At 48.8% G+C, this 21,190-nt stretch overlaps 5 protein-coding genes across 5 annotated transcripts; 2 read left to right on the top strand and 3 right to left on the bottom strand.

Annotated features, from left to right (window-relative positions):
- Nucleotides 1–862: 862 nt before the first annotated feature.
- On the bottom strand, nucleotides 863–2,613 carry LY89DRAFT_739612 (RNA-binding domain-containing protein; the record flags this gene model as incomplete). The annotated part of the gene is made up of 8 exons (XM_018220486.1): nucleotides 863–1,144; nucleotides 1,195–1,640; nucleotides 1,703–1,754; nucleotides 1,823–1,984; nucleotides 2,037–2,130; nucleotides 2,277–2,343; nucleotides 2,395–2,459; nucleotides 2,510–2,613. 8 exons carry the CDS (start codon nucleotides 2,611–2,613, stop codon nucleotides 863–865), a joined length of 1,272 nt encoding a protein of 423 aa, XP_018064965.1.
- A 1,404-nt stretch (nucleotides 2,614–4,017) lies between these two features.
- On the top strand, nucleotides 4,018–4,948 carry LY89DRAFT_246433 (uncharacterized protein). The gene has a single exon (XM_018206154.1). The coding sequence runs from the start codon at nucleotides 4,118–4,120 to the stop codon at nucleotides 4,679–4,681; it is 564 nt and encodes a 187-aa protein (XP_018064964.1). The 5' UTR covers nucleotides 4,018–4,117; the 3' UTR covers nucleotides 4,682–4,948.
- A 6,395-nt stretch (nucleotides 4,949–11,343) lies between these two features.
- Nucleotides 11,344–13,273, top strand: LY89DRAFT_626039 (uncharacterized protein). Its single transcript, XM_018211090.1, has 3 exons — nucleotides 11,344–11,559; nucleotides 11,620–12,152; nucleotides 12,204–13,273. The coding sequence occupies exons 1-3, from the start codon at nucleotides 11,511–11,513 to the stop codon at nucleotides 13,110–13,112; spliced, it is 1,491 nt and encodes a 496-aa protein (XP_018064963.1). The 5' UTR covers nucleotides 11,344–11,510; the 3' UTR covers nucleotides 13,113–13,273.
- A 724-nt stretch (nucleotides 13,274–13,997) lies between these two features.
- LY89DRAFT_244679 (uncharacterized protein) lies at nucleotides 13,998–17,569 on the bottom strand. Its single transcript, XM_018206150.1, has 6 exons — nucleotides 17,405–17,569; nucleotides 16,694–17,253; nucleotides 16,147–16,634; nucleotides 15,757–16,094; nucleotides 15,438–15,657; nucleotides 13,998–15,219 (listed from the first exon to the last, which is right to left on the bottom strand). Exons 2-6 carry the CDS (start codon nucleotides 17,199–17,201, stop codon nucleotides 14,191–14,193), a joined length of 2,583 nt encoding a protein of 860 aa, XP_018064962.1. The 5' UTR covers nucleotides 17,202–17,253; nucleotides 17,405–17,569; the 3' UTR covers nucleotides 13,998–14,190.
- Nucleotides 17,570–18,288: 719 nt separating this feature from the next.
- Nucleotides 18,289–21,072, bottom strand: LY89DRAFT_244687 (putative threonyl-tRNA synthetase, cytoplasmic). Its single transcript, XM_018206151.1, has 3 exons — nucleotides 20,866–21,072; nucleotides 18,760–20,812; nucleotides 18,289–18,704 (listed from the first exon to the last, which is right to left on the bottom strand). Exons 1-3 carry the CDS (start codon nucleotides 20,983–20,985, stop codon nucleotides 18,514–18,516), a joined length of 2,364 nt encoding a protein of 787 aa, XP_018064961.1. The 5' UTR covers nucleotides 20,986–21,072; the 3' UTR covers nucleotides 18,289–18,513.
- Between the last annotated feature and the right edge of the window lie 118 nt (nucleotides 21,073–21,190).

The raw sequence follows: 21,190 nt of genomic DNA, 5'->3' as shown, positions 1-21,190 counted from the left end.
GTCTGTGATGGCTCGTCGTTCTGTAGCTTTCTGTACCGTGGTGGCTATTTCGTTCTGTAATTCGTCGTATTATGTTTCTTGAATATGATCTTTGCTGAGGTAATGACAGTGGTATTGTGGATGGATGGTGCGCAAACTTACAGGTTGAGTTGTTTGGGAATGAATAACAGGTTGGAAGGTTGTTTTGTATAGGAAGGCCACTAGTGAATTATAATGACTGGACACTAGGAGTTTTGGCAACAGGTGAATACCAATTCTGTGATTCACAACATCTTGATCGCATTCGTTTGGAGAACAGAGCGTCATCTCGAAGTCTATGATTGTTAGCAGGTATTCAAGTGAGAGTATGCTTTGAAGTAATGAACAAAGAAACTGTGTGCCGTAGACTATGAGATAGTTTTACTTTGCATTATTGTCAACTCGAGGAGGCTCTACGTCACCCAATTCTAAGTTCTGAGCCTGTCACACAGCACAATTTGTACTTTCACAGCTCATTCACCCCTTCACCCTGCAAATAGGTTCCAAATCATCGATTGTCTGCATTAACCGCATCTAAGCAAATATTCCAGGTTTGACCGGGATGGAAAACTTTTGTGAGACTGTAGAAACAAGCACATATCCTCCCTCTCCATAGCCCCAATGTGCATTTTCAAGTCCGTAGGAGTCAGTGGGCGAACTAGGAAAGCAATTTGAAGTAAAGACCACGTCTCCATTCCGACTGCTATGCTCCCCTAGATTTCTGGGCGAAAGTTGAGTTACAAGTAAAGAAAGTGGGCCATCGTGCGAAAGAAAGAGTGGTGTAACATGAGTTGCCGACCCGTACCATGATGACCATGATGTTTGGCATCCCTGAGGAGAATCTCTACATGATCTGGTCTTGAGTCAAGCTAGTGGCTTCCGTCTCCATAGCATCACCGCCGCCAGGAGTTTGGTACTTGACGAAGGTTAGACCCAGAGGGCGGCCGCCATATTGATAGCCAGAGAACTTTTCGATAGCAGTGTCGGCGTTCTCAGCAGTATCGAATCGTACAACACCAGTTCCTCGGGATCGACCATTTGGTTCATACTGAATTTCGGCCTGTTCGACTTTTCCGATGGTGGTGAAAAGCTCGACAAGATCCTCATTGCTGGTGGACCAAGGGAGCTAGAGAACATCAGTATGAGGAATCATATTTCAAGGAATTCAGTACTTACGTTGCGAACATAGATTGTCTCGCTTCGCTCGGTGCCAGAGGTTGCATAGTCGGTGAACGGATTAGGTGGTGCTGCAGAGGCCACAGCTCCTCCATCGAAACCGCTAGGTGCTCCACCTCCACCATAGCCACCTCCAAATCCACCACGGCCTCCGCCAAATCCACCTCCAAATCCTCCACGGCCACCAAATCCACCACGACCTCCAAATCCACCGCCAAAACCTCCACGTCCTCCACCAAAGCCTCCTCGTCCACCAAAGCCGGGGCCGGAGCTAGCGAATCGGTCCTCACGGACTTCAAGAGGGCGACCTTGCCAATCGTAACCGTTGAACTGTTGAATTGCGTTACGAGCATCATCAGGAGACTCGAAGGCTACAATACCGGAACCTTTGGGACGACCATCTGGGCCAACGTGGACATCGGCACGAATGACTGCACCATTGCGAGCTGTAAGACAAAATGTTAATCTCAACGTCTATTTTCCTGTTAGCTGCAAAGACGAGACTCACCAGCTTGACGGAAGAGATCCTTCAGATCTTGCCATCCGACTGTATAAGGAAGCTAGGTTTCTGAGTCAATTTCCTGGCCCCAATAGGGATACAACGGAGAAGGAAAGGGATTCAACAAACGTTGGCCACGTAGATTTGACGGCCGCCACCACCAGCACCTCCCGCTGCCATGGCACCACCGCCATATCCACCTGCTCCAAAGCCACCACGGCCCGTACCGCCTTCGTAACCGCCGCGTCCGGCTGCTGGGGGACCAGTAAATCGAGGTTCGGCCTCACGATCCTGATGAAGATGTTAGAACCAATGAAAAAAGTTGTCGAGAGGCGTAGCATACTTCTCGAACATAGACGAGTCGACCCATGAGGTTTTGATTGCTGAGAGTGTTGACGGCCTGTTGAGCTTGCTCCCTCGTGGCATATTCTACAATGCTATTGAGGATTAGCTTGCGTTCTAAAGGCAACATGATGGTGATCGACTTACCCGCATCCCTACATAACCCGCGGAACAACGTCCCAATCCGTCAATCCAACATTCCTTCAATGACCAGAAAAGAAAAACTCAAAGTGCCAGCTACGTATAGGCGCCCACCTTCGACATTCCATTCGGAAGCAACAACACATCTGCAAATAAGACCTCCCCAGCTAGAGCGGCCCATTAGTTCTTGAACTTCCCATCAAAGATGATTTACTAACCAGATCTCATAAAATCTTTGAGATGGTGCCATTTGACATCATAACTAAGGTTGCCAACGTAGACCCTTTAGTTCATCAGCAAAACGCCTTACGAAGACGATGATCCGACACTAACCGACGGTCTTGTTGGGAAGACTCTCGAAGACTCGATAACATCTGCTCTCTAGCTTGAGCTCTCTCCTCAAACGACCGATGGGGAACACCTCCGCCTGCTGACATCCCGCCGCTGATTGGGCTTCTAGATCGTCTGTCGCTGCGATGACGGTCCTCACGGCTACGGCTGCGAGAGCGTGGGCTGTAAGAGCGACGTCTGGAAGAACGTGGTGATCGAGACCGACGTCTTGGGGATCTTTCGCGCTGCGACACGTAAGTCTCTGCTTCAATCATCAAGTCAAGTAGGCTTGATAATAAGGCCAAAAGGGGTGGAATTTGAGATGTTGTTGAAGTTTGGTTGCATAGTGCGTTGGTGGTTGATGATTAGCCCACGTCCCATCAAGGTGCGTGTAGCTAGTCTCCGCAACTAGGCCTGACTGGACCTCATTTACGATGGGAAGCCACCTGTCAGAGACGGACGAGGACGGGCATGGGGCTGCAGCCTTACCGGGCCAAACTCGCCCGGCTTGGATGTAAAAGAGAACCAACAGGTGGAGGGGAGGAATTAGAACTTACTCCCGGGCGGTACGAATCGTCTGCTTTGGTAGGAATAGAATTAGTATTGTTGAAGAAAGTTATGATCTTGAAGAAGGATGTAAATTTGTGCGGAGAAGAAAGAAACGACGAATAGACGACAAGCGGCTACCGATTCGAGGCCAAAAGTGAATGAACGATTGAATGAAACAAGAAGGAGCGAGGGTTGGGGGACAAACTAACCTGCACCTGACATGGCTCTGGCTAAGATGACGAGCGTTCTGTGGGTAATCGGTGTCTCTGGAGACTTTCGAGGTGCCGGGCTGGGCTGGAATGGAAATCCTGATAGAGGCAAGGATGAAAGTTAGTGGGACTGCTGTGTCGAGTTGCGGGTGAGATGGGGGGTGAAGGGGAGCTCCAATCATGGACGGAGAACACACATACGGCGTGAAAGGCCTTGGTACGTGTTCGGCCACAGAACGGGAGCTGCCTGCGGAAGCTGGTGTATCTGCACTCAACCCAGACAATGCCATCAGCATCAGCAGCAGCATGAGCAGCAGGAGCAGCAGACTATGCCTCCATGCCGCGGCAGACACGCAGACAGGCAGACCCGCGAGGGCAGAGAGAACGAGGGCAACGGGGAGCAGCAAGCTTACCTGGTCCTGAAGAACTGCACGGCGCTGGAAAGACTTGCAGAAGGGGGGCGAGTGCAGAAGAGGAGAAAGATCCAATGAGTCCTGGGGCGCGACTACCGGCGCTCTGGTTGACAGTCTGAATCCCCGGTCTTGTCTGCGCACACGTCCCGATCAAATACAGCGGTTGTACGGAGACAGTGGGCTGGCGACAACTGGACTGCCTGGTCTGACGGCGTGTGGTGTGGTACTGTACTGCGTTGGGGAAGGGGAAGAAGGGAAAATGAGGGGAGCTGGTGCAGGTGGAAAACGCGACTGTCAATCGCAAGCAGGTTGGAATTAATTTTTGGCGTTGCGTTATGCTGTGCCTTACTGCCTTACTGCCTTATTATGTAAGCGACAGCTACCTGTGCAATTGCACAAAGTGCGCACAAATGGTTGGCTAGCCTTACTTAGGTAGTAGTATGCAATGGCGGTTAGACCCGGTTCGGCCATTTGGCTGGCCCATGCGTCTCCGTACTCTAATGCAGCAAGCAAAGCAAGCTCGAACCGCTCTTGGTGTGCAGATTGGCTGGCTAGCTAATCGGCTTCCTACAGCAACTCACTGCAGACCAGAATATCCACATCCACACATCCACATCCACATCCAACCCCAATCCGAATCCGCTCGCACTCCTTCCGAACGAACTTCTTTTTATCCGGCCACTGTTGCTGCTGCTGCGACTGCTACTACCACTGCCACCTGCCCCTTCTTGAATGGTAGCTCCCGACATGTTATGCACGCCGGATGTGCTGCGATCCCGGACTACTTACATACGTGCTGCACCGTTCCACGCTTCCCCTTCGGGCTGTGTTGCGGAGTGCACTACAGTAGAGCTTTCATCATTGAGACGAAAACGAGGACGGGGACGAGGACAGGGAGCCAGGCAACGGACCGAGGTGTCAACGAAGAAACATTTAAAACGTCCATCTGCATCTGGAGAAATGCAGAACTGATTGCGGATACAAACTGTGAAAGTCCCAGATAGCGAACGAGTGGAGACACGCCAAAAGAGTGAAGCTCTCTGAGGATACGGCTTACTTGAAGCCGGCGATGAGGTCGATTGCAGCAGGTACATACACTACGTGCCTTCAATCGGACGGGTGTGCATGCTGGAGCAACCTGCTGCAACCTGAGATGCATGGCCGAAGAAGGGGGTGCCAAATTCGCCACAGGGCGCAAATGTCTCCCACACCCAAGAGGAAACCTTCTCATTCTGCAGTCACAGCATTGGACTGCCTGCTTGCATCCCCAGTTTCTTTCTTCTTCTTGATCGTCATATTAACAGCGATGTCAGTCCCAACCTCAGTTCCCAGACCAATATGCCCTCCTCAATCCTCGGCTATGACTCCGCAGAATTATTTTCCACCCGCCGAAGACTCGTGCTGTCTCTGTGCCTGCCATGCTTCCGGCACAGCATTGCATTGCAATGCATGCTGAAAAGTCAGGTACTCTTGCGGGCATCGGAGAGACGAGCTAGCCAATGATGACCCGACTTCGTGCCTGGCCTTCTCTTAGCCTATCACTGGAAGCTCATCTGCGTCAGGGCGCGTCCAGTGACAGTCGAGAGGATGACCTTAGAGTGATATGGGGCGTTGATCTCTCCACCTCGGCTTCCCGACGTCTTCAACAATTCTCCAACGCTATTTGCAGGATCTCGAGCACCACATGAGCAAGCTGAAAATGGGATCCTTGTGCTGCTGTGGGTGCCTCTCACCAATGCGAGGTACTGAGACATACATCCTCTTTGGATACCGATTGCAGAAGCGCCGTATAATGGCCTTCAAATCTGATTTACAATGGATCCATCTTTGAAGGTTGGAGTGCTAAGCGCCCAATCAAATTACCTAGAAGTCTGGGAGCATGGGAGATTGCAAGGAGAGTCATTTGAGAAGACGAGACGCATGGGATGGCACCCAGAAGTGAGCACACCGACGGGAGATCGATCTCACACTGTTCGCGTGCTGCAGCGTGCATAGCAATCCCAACACTAGGGCCCGCGAGGCTTGATGTCTATTTGGAAGTCACCCATTACTTCGGAATCTTACTTTTCTTCTCATGACTATTACATTTTCACGATTCCATACTCAATTTTCGATCTTTTTCGTCCCCCACACCCCCTCCGGAGAAGACGTCCAATCCTAGCCGGCTGTATGCGGCCTTCATGCAGAACGAGGGTTTTTTCCCATGTATGCAGGGGGCTACTCACGCACGAGATATGGTACACCGAACTAGGCGCGCCGCTACACCTGACAAAGCTGACTAAATGGCTGTGCTTTTTCTCGTTTCGCTCTAATGCACACACTCTTATCTTAACCTGCAGTCGACGACTTTGTTCGTATCCAACAGTTCTCTTCCCTCCAAGTGGCATGCCCCCACTGCATTAAGTCGATGCAGCTGCGGGATCAACGGCCCGCAGAGTATGCCTGACACTGTAAGATTTATTTAGAGGATGTCTGGGAATAAAATTCTGTTCTTGATCTCTTTTTGGGCTATTCAAAGAGGCTCTGCGGGTGCTGCTTGTCAAAACAGCATAGCCGTCTTGGCGTCGTCTTGTGGCCCCTGCGTCGGTCATTTTGAGGTCTGAACTCTCTGCTTCCTGCACGCCCAGGACATATACATTATACGGAGCACTATACGTACTGCAGATGGCACGTATGGTATGGAAATCCTTGGACTTAGGTCGAGATAACCTGCAGAAGTGGCGCTTATTTAACACTATCATACTAATGTACTATGAAATCGAGAGGGGTCGGGCCGAGGGAACTTCCTTCGCAGAAACTTTTGCTTCAGAACGGCTGAGGAATTTTCCTAGTATGCCTAATCTTCGAGTGCCTTGGAATTGAGAACGCCAGCCGCAAGCCTGCCGAATCAAGAGTGTGTGGTGGCTTTGAAGCAAGGAGCAATGCGCTACCCCAGTCCTGAAGATATCCAACCATGCTTCGAATGGTCATACCACCTCCATTTGGGCGTTTCTAGCGGCTCGGCCCCCATTCGAAATCCCTAGGGTGTACACGAATCGGACACCATTTCAAGGTGCAGGAGCTGAGGAAACTTTTCGATGTTTTGGAGAAAACCACCGACCCTCTACCGGCAGATTGCTGAACGCGAAGTATCTCGAGTGTGGCCTCGAAAAACCATGTTCATGGTTGGCTCGAGAGCTTGTTAGTAGTCTTCTCGGACCTTGATTTCTCTTGTGGGGTGCGTGGCTGGTCTAGGAACACGAGGGAACATTCTCGGCACGTAGGGTTGATCAACGGGATAAGATTGTGGTAGTGGCTTTCAGTCTCAACTGGTGACTCACGATCCTGCAACCTTGAAAGGCTCCTTAAACCAGTAGAATCTGCAGACCTGATGTGCGTTAGTTCGGTGACAAGAAAACGATTATCGAAGTCAAGCCTTGTGGCCTGGTGCTTCTTGCTTTGGTGCCGAAGCATTGTTGATTCTCTCAGGCCCAGGGTGCGACAAAGCCCTATCTACCGAACCCCTATCTGCCTTACTCCGTAGAGTACCTGCCACTTCACTGCAACACATCTGCCAGATAATTTACATCACAAAGAGATAATCCAGATTATAGAGTAATTGCCGATACCTCTACAGCTCGCCCTTCAACATCGTCCGCAATATGAGGACAACACCAGCTTCAAAGAGGCTTCCTAAAGGAACCATATCAAAGGAGCCATTATAATTATTCTAGACTTGACGACCACGAGACTTTAAAGTAACTATACACCACGGTCTATCAGACCTCGTCTTTTTGGACATCTGAGCGCAATATAGCATAATCTGCAGGACTGCCGTCCATCAGTCGATAGCCTGTTAGCTCAGTATACTTTGATTCACCTTGCCAAGGAAATCGAACAATATTCCAGCCATCACCATCCCAACGAGCACCGGACATCGTCAATAGCAATGGCAGAGCATACGACTAGACTGTCTGTATTCTGTGGACCTGTCAACCACCAATTTCGAGCTTGGAATTGGTCAAAGTGGTACTCTGGATCGGCCAGCGGTGGACGATTCGAGTTATCAAAAACAAACTGATCTGCTTGAAGCACCTGCATCATGTACGCCCGGCATGAGGCTGAATCAAGACCTGCAATGGCTTTTCCTTCCGGCTTCCGGTCCATTCATACCCCTTGAGCTTCCATCAACTTCTTCCACACCACCTTTTGCGGTTGTGTAACCCCCACGTCTCTGCAAGCTTCCCCGGGGTTATGAAGATAGAGATCAGAGAATGTGTTGGGCTCACCCGCTCTGGCATCGAACAATTGGCATACACGAGATCCACGCTTCTAAAGCGATGAAGGTAGTGTGACAGAGCAGAGCCCAGAACGCTCTTAGCAGGCTGCAGCTTGCTCGTTGCGGATGCATAAGAAGAGGACAATAATGGGTCTGGAACATCTGCCGGCTGGAAGAGGGCCTGGCCGTTCAACGATAGAGTCTCCCAGGCCAACAGTTCTCTATTCTCGATTTCCGTGGCACGCTGAGACAGCGACTCAAGTTGAGACACTTGGATGTTGGGTCGCGGAGCGAACATCCGCACCTGCCATCAACATTGCGAGAATTTTCGCGCTCCGAAAGGATCTAGATCTCGCCCGGGGCGTTTGCATGCTGAGCTTATGCTCCTGCAAGTGCTAACCGTTGAGGATTCATGGAACCTCCTCGACTTGTTGTGGCCTTCCTCTCAAAAGACGGTAGGTGTGGTTTTCTGGCATTCACAATCCACTACCGCCAAAGACGTGTACGATCAAATCAAGCCTTGGTCGATGGCTGTATTTTAACTGCCAATGAAGGTTTGCTAGTACTTTCTCTCATTCATAGTCAAGATGCTTAATAAGTTACAAACTATACAGAACTAAGATCTATATTGACACACGAGAGATTTTAGCTGTCAAAGAATGACTATCTGCATCTACCATCACTATTTAATTCAACCAAGTACACTCATCTACGGCTCTGTAGATCCAACGTATAAACTGGTTGTGCGGTTACTAGGGATTTATTGGGCAGGGACATTTTGGATTTGATAGATAGGCAAGTCATATCCATCTCTCTTTGTCTAGGGCCTGCGTTTTTAATACATTGTAACAAGTGGCACCAGGCATACTTCAATACTCAAAACTCATCGCCCGAATATGACCGTAGGAATACCTCCGAATTCTCTATTGCTCCAGTCCGAATTTCTATCATCGAGCTTGACGCTTAAACAAGCCCAACCAACCTATACACAACTTCACACCGTTACCAATGCTCTTTAGCTTCGACCTCAACCCTCTCGGCGACCCTACCAATCAAGCCACATTCATTGCCTCATGGAAGAGGGGAGATTAAGAGACTTCTGGCACTAAAGACTTCTTATGCCGTACGAAGAGTCGAGAGATGCAACGAAGACACGCGAACGATGAAGATTACCTTACCATTGTCAAGAGTATGGCATAAACTCTATTCTGACCACAAAAAGGACTCTGCAGGACCTTGACAGTATCGGCATGGCTTGAATATTGCTCATACTGGAGCCTATGATGCTAAAGCTTAGACCAAAGGATGACGTTCAGGAAGTTCGGCATTTCGCAGTAGCTGGAAGTTTATAATCCTTCAATCCTGCTAAAGGGTAAGCTGCTCGATCCTCTTAGCCTCCGGCTTACTTTACTCAACTTGGATCAAGACTCTTCTTCACAACTTTTAACACCAGCGAAGTATTCAATGCACATATGAGACGCTCAAGTGATCAACTAAGTACCGCTACTCATGATTGGAAGAAGCTAACAACCTCCTCAACCTTTAGACTCCCAAGCCGTCACAATTGTTTACTCGAATTGACCACGGCTTTCTAACCTGCCGTGAAATGAGACAATCCTTCATCTAAGTAACGAGCCGCTGAACTGCCTGTGCTTCGACCAACACCGAAATCGAAAACTTTTAATCGATATATCCGACGAGCCTCGCAACCATGTACGTTCGAAAGAGGACAGGTTAGGGAAAACGTCAAACCCAATGTGCATTAGATGGATATTTTATCCTGAGGTGCCGAATCCATTCGCCACGAACTTGAATCCTGCATTGCTGGGTAGATCTTTGGCGGAATTACACACTCTTGCCAAAATTTACTTTGAAATCGTTTGGCATTTCCCGCAGGACTCAACCAGTTTGGGAAGCAAACTAAAATTGGGTTGCCTTGGATACGAAAGTAACCAAGGTTAGACCAACGCTCGAAGCAAGTCCCAACTTCCTAAGACTCGAGGCATGGGAAATGGGAAGAATCTCATACTGATAAGATGCTATCCACTTTCACACTCTTATTTGAGGTTCTCCATCAACTCGGGCTTGTAACAATGTATGCCATGCTGTTTATTTGGAGACAGGCAAGCTCATATCTCACTATCCAAGTAATCAACTCAAAGGAGTATTCCTAGTGCCAATCTTAGAGATGTCCCTATTGGGTCTGGTCTCATGGCCAAAGAATTTTCGGCTGCCATTGAACGTATGTTATTTGATACTTGCTTTCCTATCTCTCGATGTTTTCCATGTTTTCAACTGGGATGTTCTTTATGGAAGTTATATGTCAATTATAAACATAGTCGGCTATAACGTTACTCATTTATGCAACATGGGTAAGCACGACTGTAGAAACCCACGACATTTTTGAATTGAATCCTAGGCGAAGAATAATTTACGCAACGATCGCTTGTCTAATCCCCGCGAGCTAAGTCTGTATTTGCGTCTATAATGGTACCTTGATCCAGACAAAGCTGTCTGGGATGCAGAGCTCACTTACATATCCGATACAGTCATCACGAGAGGTTTCAACGTCAGTGGGCGCCAATCATACCAGGCAAAGATTACCATGAGAGAATTTGTTCAAGTTAAGCTATCGAATCGGACACACATGTGCAAGAACTAATGTGCATGCGATGTAGAAGCGGGCGTAGATTGTGGTGGAAAGAATGATCAAGATAAGCAACACAGCTGGATGAAGTGGGATGGTGATGTTTTCACCGAAATGTCGTTATTATTGGTGGATGAATGTTCTTTCTCGCTCGTATGGGTTCATCGGGAGGCAAAAGTACTTCGGGAAGCAGACAGAAAAGAAAAGTATTTCATATTACAGCTAATATTACATGGTGATAACGCACCTACGGGTCTAGAGACCACAAGACACTTGGATATGCAGGAACTTCATGGCTCAAGGAGAAACAAAGTCCACGACGAGTCTCGAGAAACGTACGTTTGTTTCTGTCGATGTGCCGCTTGACGATATAGAGTCATGAGATACCGTAAATGTTAGAATATACGAAAACATTGTTCTAGAGTCTATGGGACAATATGGACCGCTTGGGTCCCAAGTGTGAACCAAGATCCCAAGAATACAGTGGTATAAGAACAAGGTGATTCCTTTTTACCCGGAAGGATTCGCTTTTCCTACTTATATTGTCGCGCAAGTCTTGGGACAATGTACTCTTATATCCCAGAATGCATGGTATGTTGTCCATACAAAAAGCAAAGAATGATCGATCCTTCATCGGATGTTGATTGTGTTCTCGGCTCAGCCTCAGCCTTGCACTGAAACCCTGATGAAGTGGGACGCGCTAGCCCGCCTCCCGACCCACCAAGGGCTGGGCTTCCGGCCATGGAGCAGACAGACAGACATGCACGAGACGAGGAGCAAGTGAAGTGAAGCTTGACTGACACATCCCATCGAGAGCCTCACATTCACGCACTCAAACACAGGCACCGACAGTCATCTTGCTCTGGTCCGCCACCTCTCGTTATGCTTCTGCGATAGCAAAACAACCCCACTATTGGCGAACTGAACCATGGAGGAATTCGAGTACACACTCGAGAATAGCCAGCAGTTCTGGGATGGTATTTGCGCCACCTGCTCCGGTCATAGGAACATATACTAATGACGCTCCTGATCTACAGAGCTCGAAGACATTGTATCTGCGAATTGTCCCTCACATCAATTGATCGATAATGCCCTGCGATCATACCTCTACTTCACTACGAGATTCAAGGACGAGTACCTTGCTTCTGACTATGACTTTGCGCAGTGTTTGCGAAAGCTCTTTCAGAGTTCGCTGTTCGACAAGAACAAGGAGTATGTGAGGACTCAGATTGTGTACAGTCTACTGCAAGAGGACGAGCCCGCATCTCTCCACGTCATCGCAAGCTTCCTCCTCTTCGACGGCAGGCAGAACGAGGCTACATTTGAAATGATGAACAATGAAGGCTGCTTCCCAAGGCTGGTGGACTTGATCAAGAAAGGAAAGAGAGACGATGCCAGACTGCATCGAATGCTATTAGAACTACTTTACGAGATGTCCAGAGTTCAGAAAATCAGTTCTGAAGACCTCGGCGTTGTGGATGACGACTTCTGCCAATATCTGTTCCAGATTATTGAAGAGTTGTCCGACGATGTAGATGATCCATATCATTATCCGGTTATCAGGGTCCTGGTATGCCTCATTCAGTATGCGACTGCTGAACTCCACTGACTTGCTTCATAGCTAGTGTTGAACGAACAATGGATGGTAGCGTCCACGAGATCTCCAGTCGAATCACATCCTCCTTCCACACCATTAACGAACCGGGTGATCAAGCTATTATCACTTCATGGCTCGTCCTGTATGACATTCGGGGAGAACATTATCCTCCTTCTGAACCGCGAGACAGAAACCTCCCTACAACTCCTCATTCTGAAGCTCCTTTACCTTCTCTTTACCACCAAAGCAACCTATGAATATTTCTATACAAACGACCTGCACGTCCTCTTGGATGTGATCATTCGCAACCTACTCGACCTCCCTAATGAACTGATCTCCTTGCGACACACATACCTTCGAGTCCTATACCCACTATTAGCACACACCCAGCTCAACCAGCCACCACACTATAAGCAAGATGAGATAATTAAGGTGTTGAGTATCCTCGGTGGATCAGCAAATACCCACTGGGAGCCCGCGGATGAGACCACTGTTCGTCTCGTTGAGCGTGTTGCCAAAGTCCCATGGCTCCGCGACGAAGACGTTAGTGAAGGCGAAGTCGCAAGGAAGCTCTTGGGTATCTCGCTATCTCCCACACAGACCGCGAGCATGGTCAGCGTAGTCGATGTTGCGGCCGTGATGGAGAAGCCTGGTGTCAAAACACCGAGCAGGAAAACCGAATTCGAAGAAGAAATTCATAATTTCGATGGTGCAGCAGACAGGAAAGAGAGTCATGAATTAGAGGTTCATATGCCTGTGAAGAAGAAGCCGCCTCCGCCAGCGAGAAGGACAAAGCATGCTCCACCTCCTATCCCGCCAGTGCTGCAGGTCAATGGAGGGAAGATCCCACCGAAAGCCCCGCCGAGGAGGCGGACGAGATTGAAACCCATGGCTTCTACTGGGGATTTAGAGAGCAAGGCTCGAGAGAGTTGATACTTCTTTCTTGCTTGATTTGTTATTGTGGTCTGCATTTGCGAGAGCGATGGCGTTGCAAGGGCTAGGATTGGGAAATTGATGCTTTTGCATGGAATCGGCGTTGTGGGATAGTATCACAAACATGCCAACTAAAGTAATCAGACAAAGATAATTCGTTCACGCTCAATTGCCCCACCCATTATATATTGATTTATGTTGCGTGCGAGAGCCCTGGGCAGCGAGCCTGCAGAGTAGTGAAAGTTCACTTCAGTGCCTCAATGTGACTTACGATTCAAGGCTGGTTTAATCTGCTCCAGCGGACACGGGGTACTTCTTAGAGCAACCTCGTCTAGCGAGTACCCATGTCTATCTCGCTTACATCCCCCTTTTCAGGCCTGCATCTCTTGTGGGCGATTACGTACAGCAGTGAAAACATTAGCGGCATGTTGCGAGAACTCTTCTGCCAATAGACTTGAGCAAATAACGCCTATGGACAGTTTGTGGTGTATGCACAAAAGACAATCGAAAGGGTTTGTAGTTGACTGATGCCAATGGCTGTGACAGCTGTTTACCGATGGCTATAGGTCGTGACTGCAACCTCGCCAACGTCAGTGCTCGGTGACAAAGAAGAAAGGGGAAGTCTCGTAACTTGTCAGAGGGCTTGTACTAAGTCAACAAGTGACAAGTCGGCAAAGGCAGGAGGACTTGAAAGACTGAATCGCTTACGTCGAGACCAGATACTCATTGCGATAAAATTCCTACGGAGTTTTAAATCCTCTGGAGTTTGACAGAGCTATTGACTCGTATGGAAGAACGAATTGCTGGCCTCCAATATCTCTCAACACTCTTTTCGTCTTGGACGTTGAGTTCTACATGGGGTATTATTTGGCATAGGCAAGAAATGCAAGGAACTACAGTAACACGTCTTTGACTTAAGAAATGTAATTCATCATTTCTATGTGCGGAAGACCCCAACCCTTTCACTCAAATCCACCCTCGTTCCTTCCCAAGCTTCCCCCTTCCAAGCCACCAAACTTGAAGAAGATCCCCCTTGATACTTTTACATATACATACATGAATGAAGCTCGCTGCAAATTTAGACTGGCATACTAGGCCCCAAGGTATCTCTTCGTACGACATCTTTCGGATACTCCCCTGGCACGTGCAATTGGCTGATAGTCTTAACACTGGTATGGCTCTGCCCAGCAGGCAAGAAAGGCCTCGAGTCCTGAGTCAATGGTTGAAGAGCAGTCTCGATTGGATTGGTTCCATTCTCGACGAGATCTCCCTGACTACGGCCACCAGACATGACATGAGCATCCAAGTGGTTCGTGGGTAGGACATCGGGAGAAGCAATGATGGCCGCTTCGGCGGCAGCTTGTTGTGCGTATTGATCTTGAGCCGCATCAGGTGATGACATGGTGGCAGCTTCCCGAGCAGCCTGCTCAGCATATTGATGTTTCATGGTATCAGGTGCAGCCACTGTAGCAGCCTCGCGTGCTGCCTGCTCTTCCTGCTGTTGGCGATAGTTTGCATCTTGGTCTTCTTCATAATGGTGATAAGCCGCAGTACCAGCTGCTCCCAAAGCAGCCCCTCCTAACCCGGCTGCTGCCAGGCCTCCAGCTGCCTCTCCGTTTGTGGTATGATCATGGTGATGAATAGGTTGGCTAGTGTAGGGGTTGATCCCATCCTTTTCTGCTTGCTGGTTGACTAGAGCAGCATGAGTAGGAGATGATGGATCTGCATAGTTATTGCCAACACCGGAGCCTGGGAGAGCACTTGCAGCCGCTACATTTCGATCTTGGACATCGCCGAAACCGGAGCTTCCACTAGATGGCGAAAGAGGAGCCTGTAAGCCACGGGTAGACAACGAATCGACAGCGATGTCGGAGGGGAATCGCCCACCTGGTTGGGGACGTCTCGGCAACACGTCTTGCTTCGGTCCCGGATTCACAATGCCTGAGTTCGCACCGGAAAATGGCTCATCGTCTTCTTCGTCTACGATACCGTCGCTACTGATAGACCCGGCTCTCTGCGAATTTCCACTCACACTACGGGCATGCTGGCGAACGAACGCGGTGCGTTCTTGAGGAGAGGTTTCTGTTAGAGTCTTGATGTCCTCGTACTAATAGAAGTCAGCGGCCGAAACCTCACATATGGGATTCGAAAGTGCAAACAAAGCTGTTCTTGGGTCTATATGTTATATAGCTTGCCGCCCAGCTTCGTCACTTGTCAGAACAATGTAGTTCACGTGATGTCTCGCTTGAGATATACCCCCTTGGCTGGAAATCCGCGTTCACTGAGAAAGGATTCGTTAGTACACTGAATGAGAATATTGCTTACCCATGCCAACATGGTCTCATAACTTTCAGCTCTGAAGACCCATGAATGCCCACGGTGCATAGTCCCAGTTTGGCGTCCCTTGAGCATGAACTTGTTCGAAGAAGCACCTCCAGTAGAGTGAGAGCCCAACTTTTGCTCGGGAAGGTACAGTGACATAATAGGAGCTTGATTCTTGTCTGCAGACTTGAATTCGTGCAGGTGAGTAGGCGACAGTACATACCTAAGAAAAATTAGTTTCATATCACAAGACCCCACCGTCCGTATTGCAGCAAAGAGAATGAAGGGAATAAGGCTAGAATGTAGGGAACGTTGAACATACCATCCTGCTGTATAGCTTTTGAGGTACTTCGACTTCCTCTCCAGAAGGCCTGCTCGGACTTCCTGGGCCAACTCGTTGTTCTTGCCAGGATAGTGAATGAAGTCTGCCTCCCTGACTGGAAGCTCCGGATCGACAAAATGCTCGTCATTCTTGATGAAGTTAAACCATTCATGATCCTTTGGCATGGCGATTGGACCTGTGCGTAATTCCTCGACGGTGTTGTAGGCCGCATCCGCCTCGCGCTTCAAAATGCCAGCGAATGCATTGTACGATTTCTGGATTTCTCCAACGACAATGGCCTCGAGTTCTCGTCCAGATGCTTCAAGATTGAGGTAAGCCTAGCACAGTGTTAGAAATAGCACTAAAAGTTTGAGCTAGAAATATCCTCACCTGATGAAGGTAATTCTCCTCATCAATCTGCTTCTCGACCTGGCGGTCTACCGCAAGCTTAAGTAGGTAGGGGTCTTTTCTGCCAGTGTTCTGGGCAGGATCGATATCAGATTGCCCCAGTCCGTCTTGCAAATCATTCACAGCACGGCGTGTAGCTTCCATCTCCTTGTCCACGGAGTTCTTGAAATCACCAGAGAGATTCTTGATTTCTTTAATCTTCTGCTGAAGATCTTGTCGAAGCCCACCAAGAGCTGCAATGACATCGTTCTCAATCTCACGAGATTTGTTTGCCTCTGCGATTGAGGACTTATGGAAAGTACGAAGTACTTGGGCTGCATCATCGATGCCACCGGACTCAAGAAAACCGGCTGGTGCGCTGGTATTATTGATGATATTTGCAACTTTGAGTAGACTCTTCCCTCTGTGCTCGTAGCTTGCCTGTATTTCTCGAAAGTATGTAATGAGGTCTTTGAGGATTTTGCGCCAAGCTACATTCCGAATGTACGTCAGTGGAGGATCACCGAAGATAGGGATCGTAGGTGCATACCTTGAAATCTGTTTGCTAGAATTTCTGTCGGATTACCTGTTGTAGGTACTGGTGAGAAGAAGGCACTGTGCATCTCGTCGACATCTTGTCCTGGCTGCAGGGCTAGACTGCGTACGCTGCCAGCTCTCGAGCTTCGACGACTGGAGCTTCTCTTCAAGGAACCTGTCCTTCGCATGGATGCCTTCTTCTTTAGAGTTCCTCCCCGCGAAGGAATCAGGGTATCGCCTTGCGACATGACCGAATTAGATCGCTGCATATTATTGCCGTCGATTATCGAGCTTCCACGTTGGCTCGCATCCCATTCCTCATTAAATTTACCAAAGTTTTGCTGAGCAGCTGACTGCGACAGAGGTGAGAATTCCTGTGGGTTGCCAGGAGTTGCTCCGAAGTCTGTTGCAACACTGTTCGAAACTAGATTTGATCGAGATGCGGTGGTAGGGCCGTATCCTTTGTCGAGATGTGCTTGGGACGGAGGAGGAACAGCAGTGTTTGGGTTGAGAGCGGTCATGGTGAAGGATGCTCTGACGTAGTACTACCCTTGAGTCAAGGTGCCGGTCGAACTAAGGGGATTCATGCGTTAGAGAGAAGACTTAGACAGGAACAAGAACAGTAACAGAGCGCTCATCTCGTGCTGGCAGCAGCAGCAACAGGAGCACTCTAGCAGCACAGGACTATCACTCTCATAACCCAATTGGAAGCAGAGAAACTCACCTCAACAGGACTGTGGAGCTCCGGCCGATTGGCGCAGCTTCGAGATTAGGTTGACGATCCCAGACTGTTGGTCGTCGTTGGACCGAGTGCCAAGAAGTGGATGGTAATAGCAGTTCAGTTAATGCAGAGTAGATGGGTATCGGTATGTGAAGAGTATGTGTGAAAACGAAGTCTGCGACGTCAAGATAAGTAGAGGAAAGAAAGTCTTGTTCGTCGATCGCAGAGTTGTGTTGACTGTTGGAATCATTGGCGGAGTTGTGCAACTGCGTCATCGAAGCCACTTCGGCAAATTGTGCGCTACCGTATTTCACGTTCAACAATCCAGCCAGAGATCAAGTTTTGACGACGCCTAATCACTCTGCATGCCACTATCACTTACGCTTTCAACTATCGGTCGCTGAAAATACCGGAATACCTTCACATGCTGCATCCCCAGAGACAAATATCTCTTGGTCTCTCAAACGTCCGGATATTCTGGGGATTTCCCATCTGGTGTGCTGCTGTCCAAGAATTGGGAGAACAAACAACAGCTGAGGATTTGCACAAGATCGTCCCATGTCAGGAATCATCATACCCACCATTTCCCTCACCCAGGCCTCATATGATGGTTGATCCGCACATCCGTTCTCCTCTTGGCTGCTGCTGAGGTGCATCTTCATTTCACTTCTCTTGCTGCGGTGGTTCCGAGGGTCTAAAGACAGACTACGTCTTGATGCCGGTTAGCATCTTGCACCAACCCCACAGTCGGAGTTCTTGGCAGAGCCTGAGAACCAAATCGGATAGCGGATGGTTCATTACATCAGCTCAATCAGGGCTATTCCGCTGATCTCCCGGATTTGGATGCTTTCTATTTTCAAGCCACAAAGCATCTCCCATGTGATTACTGATCTGCTACTGTACACTCTCGCTTTGTGCTGTAGACAGGCTGGTATTCTTCTTTGTCTTCATTTATGTCTTAGCTATTGGTAGAGTCAACCAATATGGACGATTTTTCTCTTCTTCTCCCCATACAAGTCTGGTGTCTCAACTTTTGAATTTGGAAGTCCTACAGATCCCATACAAGATTGTAAGACGTGATTAGCTCTTTAGCACTCCGCCGTTCCCTCACCTCAAGCTTTCGACTGTGTCTCGACCTTCGCTTCTCCTGGGAATGGGTTATCCGATCTTCGCTCGTCACGCAATGCCTTCAACTTGGTGATAGCCTCCGTGAGTGGCACCGGCTTGCCTCGATCTTGACTGGAAGTATCGTCACGATTTCGGACGTTGACTTCTCTGCCTTTCATCTCTTGATCTCCAACCACTGTTCCGTGTTATTAATACGATGAATCATGAGGTTAATGAGCGTGTTTGCTTACCAAAAATAAAGTTGTATTGTGCCAACTGACCCGTGCGAATCTTCTTTTGCAGGGTGTTTGGGCCAACATCGACATCAATGTACATATGCTCTGCCTTGAAGATGCTCTGAACTTCCTTGGCGTAATCATAGAAACCGACACCGACGGGGATAACAAGGATTTGTCGAGGGCTCAGCCAGAAGGGCCACTTTCCAGCAAAGTGCTCAGTCAAGATGGCCGTGAACCGCTCGATACTGCCTGCAATGGCTCGGTGAATCATGACGGGTCGTGCGCAGCCAGGAGTGAGAGGCTTGATGACTCTCTCTTTCTTTGCATTGGGATCGATAGGCTCGGCCTTCTTTTTTCCATCTTCGGCCTTTCTCTTCGCCTCTTCTGCCTTCTTCTTCGCCTCTTCCTCTTTGGCTTTTGCCGCTTCCTCACTCTCCTTAGGGGGTTGCTCAGATGTCATATACTCAAGACCAAAGTTCTGGGGAAGCTGGAAATCGAGTTGGATTGTGGCACATTGCCAGTCTCGCTTCAAGCAATCGGAGATGGTGATATCAATCTTTGGGCCGTAGAAAGCACCATCACCCTCGTTGAGCTCCCAACCTCCAGGAATAAACTCATCCAGTGCGGCACTTAGCTTGGCCTCGGCCATATCCCATGTCTCCTTCGCACCCATGAACTTCTCTGGTCTCGTAGAGAGCTTCATCTTGAATGTAAACCCGAGCAAGCCGTACACTGTGTTGAGAAAGTCGAACAAATCTGTAATCTCATCCTTAATTTGATCCTCACGAACGAAGATATGAGCATCATCTTGCTGGAATCTTCGTACACGGGTCAATCCTGAAAGAGCCCCAGAAGCTTCATTCCGATGCAGAACACCAAAATCAGCAACTCTCCATGGCAATTCCCTGTGACTTCTCTCACGATGAGCGAACATGAGACAATGGCCCGGGCAATTCATTGGCTTCAATGCGAAAGTATCCTTCTCAACACCAAAGGTGAACATATCATCCTTGTAATAGTCCCAGTGACCGGAGGTCTTCCATAGCTCTGCGTTGTACATATTGGGTGAGATAACCTCGCTATATCCACGCTTCCAATACTCTTCCCGTAGGAATGCCTGGATGGTATTGTAGATTCGGGTACCATGGGGAAGCCACATAGCGGATCCTGGCGAAAGGTCATGGAAGAAGAAAAGTTCTTGGTCTCGGCCAATCTTTCTATGATCTCGCTTCGCAGCCTCCTCCAAGAACTTCTTGTGCTCGGCCATTTGCTTCTTGTCTGGGAAAGAGACACCATAGATGCGCTGAAGAGAGTCATTGTCCTTGTTTCCCAGGAAGTAAGACGCAGAGTTCTTCATGATAGCAAAGGTCTCAATTCTGCCAGTGTTTGGTACGTGTGGACCACGGCACAAATCAATGAGAGGACCGTTTCGGTAGACCGTAGTAGACGTGCCATCGGGAATCTTGTCCTTGATGATGTGCTGCTTGTACTTGTTGTACGAGAACATCTCCAAGAGGTCCTCCTTCGACAAGACCAGTCGCTCGAAAGGTTGCTTTTCCTTGACGATCTTCGAGACCAAAGTTTCCAGAGGTTGCCAATCCGCTTGCTGAACAGGTGCACCGTCTGGCAGCGCCATCTCGTAGTAGAAACCATTCTCAATTGGTGGTCCTATGCAGAGACTGCATCCGAATCTTCTCTCGGAAGCTTCACCAAGTATGTGCGCACTCGAGTGCCAGAACACCTTCTTCCCCTCCTCATCGTCGAACGAAAGTAGTTCCAGCTTGCAGCTTGCCTCCAAAGGTCGCTCCAAATCCCAGAGTTGTTCGTTGTCACCATTGAGTCTCGCAACGACCGTACGTTTGAGCAGACTGTTGGAGATACCCTTTGCAATTTCTGCAGGTGTGGTCTCCCACGATGTACCTGACTTAATGCTGCCATCTGCGAGGGTAATGGTGATCTGTTCACGAGGTTTGGCAGCTATTTCGGCATCGAATTTCACCTTCAGCTTCTGGAATAATTTCAGACGTTCTTCCAAGAATTGTGGAGCCGGGTTCATCTCCAGAGGCTTGTCCATATATCAATTCTGTGGTCTCAGATTTGGAAAGTGCCTTAACTCACAGTATTATCTGCCCCACCATCCCCTCCTTTTTCCTTCTTTGCTTTTGGTTTCTTTTCGTCCGTGGTCAATTTCTTCACGCCATCGGCGACAACATCTACTGCCTGTTTGGCCTTATCCATGATTGCGTTGTTGTTGTGCCCTCTGTCAGAGTGAGCACGAGTCCGTGTGTTGAAACAAATCAATTCAGTCAGTTCTGAGTCAAAACGGTGAGTCTTTGGCGGGGTGTGTTTTGATAACGCGCTAATCTAAAGTAGGAATAGCCCCGACCGAGCTCACGAACTCACTTAATTCTTTTTCAGTCTCGCGAAAACTCCACTAAAAATT

This window comes from Mollisia scopiformis (genome assembly GCF_001500285.1).
Source record: "Mollisia scopiformis unplaced genomic scaffold LY89scaffold_25, whole genome shotgun sequence".
Classification (NCBI taxonomy): domain Eukaryota; kingdom Fungi; phylum Ascomycota; class Leotiomycetes; order Helotiales; family Mollisiaceae; genus Mollisia; species Mollisia scopiformis.
This window is presented reverse-complemented; position numbering and strand designations above follow the sequence as displayed.

Excerpts from the sequence above, each read along its gene's own strand:
- LY89DRAFT_246433 (XM_018206154.1), top strand. The coding sequence starts at position 4,118 with ATGCAATGGCGGTTAGACCCGGTTCGGCCATTTGGCTGGCCCATGCGT.
- LY89DRAFT_244679 (XM_018206150.1), bottom strand. The coding sequence starts at position 17,201 with ATGACCGCTCTCAACCCAAACACTGCTGTTCCTCCTCCGTCCCAAGCA. Across the intron at positions 16,635-16,693 it reads TCTAGCAAACAGATTTCAAG|CTTGGCGCAAAATCCTCAAA; the intron begins GTATGCACCTAC and ends TTCGGAATGTAG. Across the intron at positions 16,095-16,146 it reads AGGAGAATTACCTTCATCAG|GCTTACCTCAATCTTGAAGC; the intron begins GTGAGGATATTT and ends ACACTGTGCTAG.
- LY89DRAFT_626039 (XM_018211090.1), top strand. The coding sequence starts at position 11,511 with ATGGAGGAATTCGAGTACACACTCGAGAATAGCCAGCAGTTCTGGGAT. Across the intron at positions 11,560-11,619 it reads TAGCCAGCAGTTCTGGGATG|AGCTCGAAGACATTGTATCT; the intron begins GTATTTGCGCCA and ends CCTGATCTACAG. Across the intron at positions 12,153-12,203 it reads ATCCGGTTATCAGGGTCCTG|CTAGTGTTGAACGAACAATG; the intron begins GTATGCCTCATT and ends CTTGCTTCATAG.
- LY89DRAFT_244687 (XM_018206151.1), bottom strand. The coding sequence starts at position 20,985 with ATGGATAAGGCCAAACAGGCAGTAGATGTTGTCGCCGATGGCGTGAAG. Across the intron at positions 20,813-20,865 it reads ATGGTGGGGCAGATAATACT|CCTCTGGAGATGAACCCGGC; the intron begins GTGAGTTAAGGC and ends TATATGGACAAG. Across the intron at positions 18,705-18,759 it reads ACAATACAACTTTATTTTTG|TGGTTGGAGATCAAGAGATG; the intron begins GTAAGCAAACAC and ends AACACGGAACAG.